Source organism: Hippocampus guttulatus, chromosome 8 (genome assembly GCF_054856545.1).
Source record: "Hippocampus guttulatus isolate MCC_2025c chromosome 8, RoL_Hgut_1.0, whole genome shotgun sequence".
In the NCBI taxonomy this organism is placed as follows: Eukaryota; Metazoa; Chordata; class Actinopteri; order Syngnathiformes; family Syngnathidae; genus Hippocampus; species Hippocampus guttulatus.
The window spans coordinates 4,726,055-4,738,603 of NC_141268.1; the positions used below are offsets into that span (position 1 = coordinate 4,726,055).

General features: G+C 41.7%; 1 protein-coding gene across 2 annotated transcripts in view; it reads left to right on the plus strand.

Moving 5' to 3' along the window:
* Positions 1–12,549, plus strand: part of slc41a1 (solute carrier family 41 member 1) — a 40,663-nt gene that overhangs the window by 8,479 nt on the left and 19,635 nt on the right. For both annotated transcript variants that reach the window (XM_086117339.1, XM_086117340.1), the window contains one exon: positions 10,766–10,873. In XM_086117339.1, the coding sequence (XP_085973465.1) occupies positions 10,766–10,873 (108 nt within the window). The remainder of the gene's footprint in view (positions 1–10,765; positions 10,874–12,549) is intronic.

Genomic DNA, 12,549 nt, shown 5'->3' on the forward strand with positions numbered 1-12,549 from the left:
TGTTGGTCACTTTAATTTTCTACCATATATATACACACACACGCACACACAGAGTTTCTGGCGTCATTCCCACTCAAGGCTGGCTCAGAAAAGACTGTCCGGACTGGTCTGGAAATGTCTGCATAGCTCCGCTCGGTGACTTGGCAATCGAATGACCTAAAACCATCAGTGTCTCACTCGCATGGCAAGTAACTCAAGGCTAAATGTTACAAAGGGTTATATATGGGTTTTAAAGGTCATGAGGTGTAAATCATGGGAATGGCACGGTTTAAAGCCAGACCAACATTTACTAAAAGCTTTAAGCTTGTTTCAACTGTTGTTGCAACTTGAATGCAATTCTTTCTGGAAGCTGTTTGACATTCAAACCTTTTTTGAAGTAAATGTATCGCACCAAGTGGGATTATTTCCATTCTAGAAGCTGTATTTTTGTACTTATATATCATTAAAAAATCTTTCAAAAAAATCTCCATCCATATTTCCCGTATTTGCACTCATGTGGGCAATACTCCATTATCAATCCATATTCCAATCCGTTTATGCTCACAAGGGTCGCAGGCGCTGCTGGAGTCTATCCCAGCCACCTTCGGGCATTAGTCGGGGGACACCCTGAACTGGTTTCCAGCCAAGGCACACATAGAACAACTGTCCGCGCTCACACTCACACCTAGGGACAATTAAGAGTGTTCCATTAGCCTGCCATGCGTGTTTGTGGAATGTGGGAGGAAACCGCCCTACCTGGAGAAAATCCACGCAGGCACAGGGAGAACATGCAAACTCCCCACAGGAAAGCCGGAGACGGAATAAAACCCTGCACTGTGAGGCAGACATGCTAATCAGTCAACCATCGTGTGTGTGTGTGTGTGTGTGCGTGTGTGATGTAATGTGATTTAAAATTAAAATTCCTCGTCTCACCCCCCCCCTCGGGTGGTGTCCGTCCCTCATTCAGCTCGGGTCCTCTACCAGAGGCCAGGAAGCTTGAGGGTTCTGCGCAGTATCCTTGCTGTTCCCAGCACTGCACATTTCTGGACTGAGATGTCCGATGTTGTTCCCGGGATCTGTTGCAACCACTCATCTAGTTTGGGGGTCACTGCCCCGAGTGCTCCGACCACCACAGGCACGACTGTCACCTTTACCTTCTAGGCTCTCTCCAGCTCCTCTCTGAGCCCTTGGTATTTCTCGAGTTTCTCGTGTTCCTTCTTTCTGATGTTTCCATCACTTGGGACCGCTACATCCACTACAACGGCTTTCCTCTGCCCTTTATCTATGATCACGATATCTGGTTGGTTCGCCATTACCATCTTGTCAGTCTGGATCTGGAAGTCCCACAGGATCTTCAATCTGTCATTCTCCACCACCTTCGGAGGTGTTTCCCATTTTGACCTTGGGGTTTCCAGTCCATACTCCGCACAGATGTTTCGGTAGACTATGCCAGCCACCTGGTTATGGCGTTCCATGCAGGCTTTCCCTGCCAGCATCTTACACCCTGCAGTTATGTGTTGGATCGTCTCAGGTGCCTCTTTGCACAACCTACACCTTGGGTCTTGTCTGGTGTGGTATATCTGGGCCTCAATGGCTCTGGTGCTCAGGGCCTGCTCCTGAGCAGCCAGGATGAGTGCCTCTGTGCTGTCCTTCAGGCCAGCCCTCTCTAGCCACTGATAGGACTTCTTGAGATCGGCCACTTCAGTTATGGTCCGGTGGTACATCCCGTGTAGGGGCTTGTCCTCCCATGATGGTCCCTCTTCCAGCGCCTCATCTTCTGTTCCCCATTGTCTGAGACATTCTCTGAGTACGTCATCCATTGGAGCCTTCTCCTTGATGTATTCATGGAGCTTGGATGTTTCATCCTGGACAGTGGCTCTCACACTCACTAGTCCCCGGCCTCCTTCCTTTCGGCTTGCGTACAGTCTCATGGTGCTGGATTTGGGATGGAACCCTCCATGCATGGTTAGGAGCTTTCGGGTCTTAACGTCCGTGGTCTGAATTTCTTCCTTTGGCCACCTTATTATTCCTGCAGGGTATCTGATCACTGGCAGGGCATAGCTGTTTATTGCCCGGGTCTTATTTTTGCCATTGAGCTGGCTTCTTAGGACTTGCCTTGTTCCTTCAGGGAGTGAGACCCCTTCAGTGCGGACTACCTGTCCTCTCTTAGTCACCATCCGACTACATTTCTGAAGCCCGAATGACATCCCGATGTCGCTGCTGTAGATCCTGGTTGTGTGGATCAGGGAGTCTATGTCCCTTTCGTTCTTAGCATACAGCTTTATGTCATCCATGTAGAGGAGGTGACTGATTGTAGCTCCATTTCTGAGGCGGTATCCATAGCCTGTATTGGTGATTACTTGGCTTAGGGGGTTCAGTCCTATGCAGAACAGCAGTGGGGAGAGTGCATCACCTTGGTAAATGCCACATTTGATGGACACTTGGGTAAGTGGCTTGCCATTGGCTTCAAGTGTGGTTTTCCACATCCTCATCGAGTTCGCAACGAAGGCTCTTAGGGTCCTGTTCACCTTATACAACTCCAAGCATTCAGTGATCCATGTATGTGGCATCGAGTCATAGGCTTTCTTGTATATATATATTATATATATATATATATCTATATTTATTTATTTATTTTTACACTTGTGTGTGTGTGTGTACAAAATGGTTTTTCCTTAAAAACATGTAGTATGTGTGGCTTATCAGGTGCGCTCTACAGTTCGGAAATTACGGTGTATACTGTATATATTTGTTCTTATCCGTTGCAACCATAAATGTTGAGTGCACTAATACAAATATTGAAGAATATGGCTGTTACAAGGCTTAAAGCTCTCTCTCTCACACACACACACGAACAATAAATTTGTTACCGTGTATTAACTTAAGATTGCTGCTAGTTAAGTTAGCCGTTAACATGGCAGAGTATACACCCATATTTGGATATTCCTTCATTTAATTTATACAGGTACGATTGTCACTTGGGCTTCTGACTTGTGAACGCAGTTTGACAGACGGGCACAGAGTTGAAATACGGGGTACCATTCTTGGGCTGTTCGGTTTCTGTACTACTGGTACCGGTTTGCTCCTCTTTGCAATGGAGTCATTTCCAGCGCAGGTTGGACTCCACCCAGGGTGCTGATTTTGTTCAAAACTTTTGTGGACAAAATTTCTTGGTGACGTCAAGGCATCAGCATCTAAGCAATATTGATGATGTGGTTCTGTTGACTTGAAGCAGATGAGATTTTCAACTCTCACTTGTGGGCAGTTAGCAGCCAAATGTGAAGCGGTTATAATGAGCAAAAGCTTCAAGACTAAGATCACGGTACGGAGTCAGAAAAGGGTGGAGTGCTCTCTCCAGGTCGAGAATGAGATCCTGCCCCAGGTGGAAGAATTTAAACATCTTGGAGAGTTGTTCAAGAGTGAGGGAAGAACACAATGATGAATGAGTCAACAGTCAGATTCGTGGATTTGCATTTTCAATAAAATTGCAATTTGATCAAATGCGATGTGCTAATCACCGATGCCACGATTTGATGTTGGGAGTGGAGCGGAGAAGTTCAGAGCAGGGGAAGACATCATGATATGTGTCCGACGTTTGAGCACACACACGGACATGACAGTGTGCGCAACTTGAGCGTTGACAAATCCTCGAGGCAAATGTTCCGAAAATGGCAGCGCAATGCAAAGTTATCAGCGGTCACCTATGAAGATGTTGTGGCATTCCATTTCATGAATGAAACTTTAGACAAAATGATGCTCCTCCTTATTTAATTGAACTGCCTCCCCTTGTAATGCCTGTTGGCGCGTTTTTGTTTTTGAAAATGTTCCATCAGAAGCAAGTACTGAGATATCCTACACATTAACATGTGTGATGTTGTTGACTGAAGATCGACAAGCTTTGTTTTGAATCTATGTCTTTTATTTATTGATCGATCTAGATCACAGGTGTCAAAGTCAAGGCCCGGGGGGCCAGATCTGGCCCGCCACATCATTTTATGTAGCCCGCGAAATCAAATCAAGCATGTCAAGTTCCATGATGCTTGCTAAAGTCTGAACCAAAATTTCAAATTGTCATATGTAATCCACAATAACAGTCATTATTCTTGACTTCTGATTTTAGAACTAGTTATTCATTAATTTGTTGTGCGCTGTATCTGTGATATGTGGAGGGGATTAAACATTTATTTGGCTTCCCCAAATTCATAACAAGCCCTCCAAGGGAAACCGTCACTAAAATGTGGCCCACAACAAAAATGAGTTTGACACCCCTGATCTAGATGATACGTTCAATCAATTTAAAATGTGCAGTCCATCTTTCCACACGATATCATGTTTCATGAAACACGAAGTTGGATATGTAAAAGTGGGAAAGCCACAGATTTGCTTGCATTATTGGTGTAATCCGCACTTTAGTTGGTGTGATTTCTTACATATTTACATGATAGTATGTTATGTACTTACAGTATGTTGACGACACACTTGTGTGGCAACTTTGTTGTCCTGGTGAATGCTTGCAAGGCCACACATCAAAGTATTTAGTAAGTTGACACCTAAATTTCATATTCATGCTTAATTTTCCTCTACTTAGCATCCGATATGATATAAAAGATCTGATAGTTTGTTGATCAATAACCAAGTGCTTGTTTGTTGAAAAATAAATTGGAAGAGGACCTTGAAAAAAATAACAGCATCTTGAATTGCAATTTGGGGAAAATGCCGCTATTACATTATTTTCTAAAATCGCTCAGTCCCATTTGACTGTGTGGTGTGAAAAATCAGTTTGGCAGCCACAAATAAGCATCAGGAGGTGTCACCCGCAGTAGCCTATTGGCGACGAAATAGATACTCTACCTCTAATTACACTCATGATCACCCCTATGAGCAAATTAGAGTTTTCAATGAATGTACTGTGTTTTTGAAGTAAGGCGGACTATAGTATATATGAATTACGCATAGTATATACTGTACGTGAATTATGCAAAAACACCCACAAGGAGATCATGCTTAACTCTATTTTCGACTGAAAACCTCAGACCTATATGGCAGACTCGCTAACCACTCATCCACTGTCCTGAAACAAACCCAAAGACGGCACACAATTTTTGCTTTGTACACTGTCAACCCGTTCAGGATTATCTGTGCTGCATGTGTCCAAATCTGTCCATCTGTTTGAACTAAATAAAACACTTCCGCTTCGAAAACAAACAAAAGAAGGAATTGTTTCCGGTTAAACGCCAGCCAAGCATTCTAAAACCAGTGTTGAATGATTCTCTAAAAGTCAAAACCCAGATTTTGTCAACGCTGAAAAGACACATTACACCATGTTGTCAGCTGAATTATTATTCGTACAGTATGTATTTTTTTTTTCTTTAGCCCTTTTTCTTTATTGGCCACAGTACCTAGACATACTGCTTGGTGAGGAACTGTGTGTTGAAGTTTGAAAGGATTATATTCGAAAGATTTTACGCCATCGTGAGGCCTGGCTAATCTATTACTTTGACCAAGATTTTCTCGATTCAATTGTATCTGTATCTTGTAGTCGACCGAAATATTTAAATATCAAATTTTTTGTGGTTTAGTATTAGTTTTTTTTCTGTACAGATTTCATGCAGTGATTATGGTCAACACAGGCTTGGTTTCATTTCTTAGAATAAAACTGAGCTATCAACGTGACAATTACACGTGTGCGTTTCAAATACGAAGTTCCCTTTTTTATTGGTACTTCTTAGCGCTTCCCTCTGCGTTTGCGTTTAATGCATGTTGACGCAGAGCAGTTTCCCCACGACTGGCGCAGTCTGCTTTTGTAGTGAAATAGTGATGGGAACAACAATTCTTTTGTCTTACTGAATGTGAGACTCGGTTCATAAAAAATACTTTAGAAAAAGTTTCATTCACCTTTGTCGTTTCGTTAATGATTCAGGCCTAAAGTTCACACTCACTCTGCAATGAAGTCTTACCGAGGCGGTAGGACACATCTGCAGTAATGGAAAAAGTTATTGTTTTCTTCAATTTGTTATTCATCTTAATGCCTTATACCGTTAAAAATGTGTCTGACTGACAAAAGAAAACATGGAATGCCGAAATGGACTGTTTTTGGCAGTACAGTGGACCCCTGGCAAAATGAATTGTGAATGTTTATCAGTGTTTTTCGAAGAAATTGTTGGATTGAAAAGCAGGGGGGTCCACTGTACAATGCCAAAGCTACTGATTTTTGAATGATTTTGGTCATTATTAGGAAAACCCTGGAAAGTGGCTCAATATCAGCACTTTAAAAAAATAAAAATTAAATTAAAATCTAATGAACTGTTTTGTCAGCTTTAAATTCTCTATAAACAAATGCCTTTTGTTGTGCCAGGCATGTAAAATGAATAAAATATTGAAGAAAAAAGGGTGGTCTAATATTTGTTCCATGGTCATCATTTTAAAGCGACATAACTTCTTGACTTAACCTTATTTTGAGTGGCATGCATTCATTAAAATAATTGCATCGTCAACACTTGTCCTACATCTTACACATTGCGGAGTTTACCAAATACAGTCAAACCTCGGTTTTCGAACGTCTCTGTGCTCGACCAAATCGGTTTTCGACCAAAAATTTCGAGTTTTTTATGCCTAGGATTATGACCGAAAATCGGTTCTCGACCAAACTGAGCGCACTTGAATGCGCCACTTGACTCCTCTCGCCTTCCTTACACGAGGAACTGACGCTTCCTCAGGTAGACGAGGAAGTGACTCTTCCTCGTGTAGCGTTCCATTGTGAGCAGACGAGTTAGACTTTTTTTTTTTTTTAAGAACGTGGTTTCGGTTTTGAACAAATCGGTTTTCGAACAGCCTTCTGGAGCGGATTATGGTCGGAAATCCGAGGTATGACTGTATTGTACACTCGGAAAGGAAGGGAGAGAAACCAACATCCAAAAAAAAAAGATCGAAGCTGTCATATTTATTGTATCGACTATGCAGTTGTGTCACATGGATTGTTTCTCGAGTTATCTCTGACTTCCTCTGAGGCTATGAAGGTGCGGAAAATTGGTTGTGTGATTAATTTAGATGAATGGTTTACTCTGTTGTCCCACACACACTCATTTATCCTAACCTAACCTCTAATTGCTTCACGTGTAGTCTGTTAAGATGATTGGGACACATGCCCCAATGGCGACGGGGCGTATGTGTTTACCTTTATGTGGCTTGACTCACCAGTGGCTGTTCGATTGGAGGCACAGATGCCAATGAAAGTGTATCTCCGTATGGTAGAAGCGGTTTAAATCACTCGGGGCAGAATCTTTCCCGTGTGACAAGTCATACTTTGGCATTGAACTCATCCCTTACGGCCGAATCAATAGGTGTGGTCTTTCACTGAGTGATGTCGTCATTCCGCAGCGGATGAATCACAAGTCATGCTCATTAAAGTCCGTCCACCAACTGCATACTGGCTTCATTGGTTATTTGCTGAAGATTCAGTGAGCGACAAACGAGACGAATCCACTTCCAACCGACATGCCCTGATCTCAGGGGGCTCAAATGAACTGAAAAAGGAAGAAACCTGTTCAAATGTTATTTAAATATCAACAATAAACTAACAGGAAACAACCTCCATGGTGAGGGTAGGAAACAAATGGAATGTTTTGTTTTGCAAAGACCAGATGAACATGCGTTGTGCATTTGTAATGAACTTACTAACGCATCAGTGGGGTCATATCCAAACTGTATCTTCCGTAATTGTAGCCAAATGAAACCGACACCTCGAAAAGGGCGCCAAGTTGCATCAACATTGCGTGCCTTGAGGTTCAGCTGCCGAATTGGGAGAGCAAGTGATCACAAATGCAGTACAGACCTGTTACTTAACAGGGCTACTTGACCCTGGAAGGGATTGCATACCAGAACTCCTATATAGGTCTAAGCGATATTGTGGTTGTCCTGTCAAGTTCCTAGAACTGAAGGCGGCTATGAGGGGAGAGAGCTTCTCTGGCAACAAGCTAATTTTCATTGGAGACAACATATATCACCACAGGAGGACCGAGAGCTTGTGAGACAGAAGTAGAGTGAGAGTGAGAGAGAGAGAGAGAGAGAGTCAGCCTAAAAGCATGTGGCCGTGAAAGAGGAGAGGACTGCTCTCAAGGCTGCTGCTTTGGCAGGTGGCAGTGAGCCAAGTCAAGGGACTTGGCTGTAAGCATTTCCTCTTTGACCTGACGACAGCAAAGGCAAAGTCACGAGTAGTGGTATTTCGGTGCCTCACCTCAAAGTACAAAAAAAGAAACGCAGAGCTTTGACTTCACCTCTTATCTGTTCTCTACATCTGTATTTACAGGAGGATCCAATTATTTATTTAAACTTTATTTAACCAAGGTAGTCCCGTAGACTTCTCTGATCTCTTTTCCAAGGGAGACCTAATTAACAATAGCAACGATAGAGTTTCGAAATAAAGCACACGCATATATAAATAATGCCTTTTACACCTGAATTTATTGACACTAATTTTAAAAAATGGGGTGCGGTTTTGCTTTCAAGTAGATGATGCTAAATGAAGTTGAGAATGTTCATTTCAGTGTAGCACATAAATATAAATGTCGGTATGATGCAAATTAGTGACAACAGGTGTTCATGGTTAAACAAAAATTGAGGTTTCACATCGATGATTTCTGACTCTTCAACTGGCTCTTACCTCCACTTTCCACTGCAAAATTACCTGTGGCGTTACGTACCTACAGATCTGTCACACACGCACATTGTATATCGTGCTGTGAAATAGTATTTGCCCCTTATCTAATATCTGTGTTCTCTGCATATTTATCACATACAAAGGTTTTAGTTCATCAAACCAATTTTAGCACCGCACATAGACTACTCACGCAAATACAAAATGCAGTTTCTAAATGGCAATTTATTTAGCCACCAAAAAAAACAAAACTACCTGTCCCGATGTGAAAACACGAATTGCTCCTCCCTCTTGTTAAATCAAAAAGTCAGTGTGATAAATAACAGTTTTGAGAAAGCTGAGTTCAATTTCACCGGCAACACTCGAGCACCATATTTGTTGAATCAAGAAATCCCATAAATAGAATCTGTTAGACAAAGTGACGTAGGCTACAAGATAGAAACAAACTCATCATGCCATGAGCTGAAGAAGAAATGACAGAAAAAATCTATCTGTCTGGAAAAGGTTGTACAAAGCCATTTCCAAGATTCTGAACTGGATAAAACAGTGGCAAACATTCACAACAACACAGGAGTGGTTGACCAGCTAAAATTACTCAGAGTACGACAATTCATCCTGGAGGTTGCAAAAGAACCTAAAACAAAACCCAAAAAACTCCAGTGTGGCTGGTGACTCTCAAGTTCAACTTGCCTTTTTGTTTTAGCTTTTTTGGTTGCACTCTAGATTGTAATGTGAAATACCAACATTTGTGCTGCCAAAGCGGCATATTAAATATTACGCGGCAGCAAGCAATAGTATTTAATAGAAATGTCGGAGTAACTGCTCGGGGTACAAATGACCAACACAAAAACAAAGAGTAGGGTTGGGCATCATTGAAATTTGAATGATTCCGGTTGCCACTCCATTTCCAAACGATGCTCAATTTTGGTTAATTTAGGGGTGTCCAAACTATGACCATTAATTTTTAGCGGCTTGCAGCACAAACTAAAATAACGTTTGAAACTGCTCGTGTCATTTGCCTGCCTGGGACTGGAGTCCTTCCCTTCTGTGTGGCAACACAGCAGAACAGAAGAAGTTTGTCGTCATCTCTCGCTTCCTTGTTTTCAACCAATCAGTCATCATTCAACCGGGGCACAAGCCACAGCAAAATCTTGAAAGATGATTGTTTTGTTTTATTACCGACCTGCTTTTCTTTTTCGACAATATTGTGTAGAATTTTTGGATGAACTCTTCTGAACTTGTCTACAAAGATATAACTATGACATTTTCACTTCATTTGACTAGGAATTTCTCACAGGGTTATTTATTTAAATCTTTTTTAACCAGTATTATTTATGAACTTGAATTCACAGTGTTTGAAACATTACTTAGAAAATGTATGTTTATCGTTACTCGTGATTTGTTAAATGTAATTAGTAATTTAACAAATCACCACATTACTACAGTACCACATTATTAAAATAATATAACTTGATTACTTTTAATTACTTGATAACTCCAAAACCAAATATGGCAATGAAGACTAAAAATACACGAATCGCTATTTATTGGGACTTTTTGGTCCAATGAATATTGAATAACATTTTGGAGCACCCAAATTCCAAATTGTAAATCTCAGATGGACAGGCAGATAGATAAATTGGAGGCCATGTGAAAAAACTGCTAGTTGCACGAGGTAAGCCGTTGTCAAGCCGTCACTGCAGGCAACACCATACAGATACTTTATTCAAACTGTGTGGAAAAGTAGATTTGATTGCTTCATAGAGTTGATGTTACAACTAGTGACATCTTTTCTCTCACACACACTCTCACACACACACACACAGCAAAATGATATGGCGCGTGATGATACGTGACGTGTAACTCCTAAAAATAATGTTACATTAATTCAAGTATCCCATGCCCGAGTTGGGAGCAGGTGCTTTTTTTTTTTTTTTTTTTTTATCGTTGTCATTAAGATCTGACATTCAGGGGTCTAAAAACACAAACTCAATGGCCTCATCAGTGTCAAACAATGTCATAGAAAGTCATGAAGTTACACAGAGGGACTTGATCAACATATAGTAGATGTGCCTGGGTTGTGTCATCTGCTGTTTACTATGGCATGTTGACAGTACATTGTGATCATTTCAGCACTGGACTGTGTTTACGGAGGTCTCAGAGGTGTTCATCCTTGTTCCGGCACTACTGGGGCTCAAAGGCAACCTGGAGATGACGCTGGCCTCCAGGCTTTCCACAGCAGTAAGTCATGTTTGCCTCTTGGCTTTCTTATCCAGTTGAATTACCCACTTTGTGTTGATTCTGTGGCTATTCAGTGTTGGGCTTTTTTGTTTTTGCTGTCAAGAGTTGCCCCGTTCCATCTCTTGGCAATCCTGAAACTGTGACAGTCATCAAGGCAATTTGTTAACGGGGGTCACGGGTCATATTGACATAGGAGCCTGCAGTTTCAGATCCAACTGATAGCAACATTCCTCTCACCCTCTTTCTTACCGAAATGTTTCAACCCAACCTGCTCGACCATTCATATGGGTTGTTGTTGTTTGTCTTGCGTCAAATGTGCACTTCCTCTCCACGCACACACCTGACAGATAAGAATGACTGACGTGGTCAAAAAGCCATGCATAAAGTTACTACCTTATTGCCATGTTTGTAATGTCTTGTGTGATGAAACTCGGTCTGCTGTGGTCTATACTTTGAAGATGGTATTTTCATCTGCTGGCTTGTCTCTGAGCGCTTCCAAAATGATTTTAAAACAACAATTTTCCACAACTACCGCTATTATACACATACACCCTCCTCGGGATATGCAGTTCCAACGCCAATGCGATTATTTACAATGAATGATATATGATGTCCCTATTATTGTTTTGTCTGTATCCACTTGTTTATTGTGCACCAGGGTAGAGCTGGCTGATTATGGAAATAACAATAATCACGATTATTTTGATTTGAGATTGAAATCACGATGAATAAAATCATTATTCATTGACTTCGAAACTAGTGTTTATTCAAAAATCAAAACTCATTTACTCAAAACTTTGATGATAGCTTCATGACCATTAATCCCTGCACATTGAATGTGTTATTCTTGAACACTATTCAGTAAAATAAATAGGGATGTTCAATGCCACTTTACAATACAATACATGCTGATTTATTTCGCGCTTTCACAACAGCGGCAGTTGCAAAAAAGCGCTTAACAAAACAGTTAACATAAAGTAAAATAACAAACACAACACATAACATAAAACACGGACAGTCGTGCAGTCCTAACCACTTTTCCGTCACACGCTTTGTTGTTTGAAGCAGTTTGAGATGAAAGGGGAGAGAATCAAAGTGTCCTTCAACGAGCGGATCAGAGACGTCATGCTCAAAATGTGCACACACGTCGGCTACAAGCTAAGTTTCAAACTCAACAAGAATCTGTAGCATCCATTGACGAAAAAAGAGATTGGTTCACTTCTCCTGTCCCTTGGAAATCCATTTCAATTTCAAGCGGCGACTCTCGGTTCCAAAATACGTCCTCCTCTCTCCTCATCCTCAACTTCAGCAGCCATCCATCCAGCCGCACCAACGCCGACTGTCCAACAGCGACGACATCTCCACTGAACAAAACGGGGTAGTGAAAAATGCTGCCCATTACAGGCGCAAAAAACACAAGCGCCCCAGGTCTGTCCAGCACCGACAGTCAATGGCGCCGACATTCCTCCCAATCAAAATCTGTGCTGGTACAGGTGTGCTGCCGAAAAGGCGCAAGCACCAAGCACAGATACTTCTCCTTTGACGAATGTTGCGGCCAAAAAACGCTGAAAACAGTCCATATCAGGTCCACACGATGAAACAACAAACATGTGACAAAACAAAAAGACAAAAACAACAAAAAAGAACAAAAACAGCAAGGCTCTTGAAGAGCACTT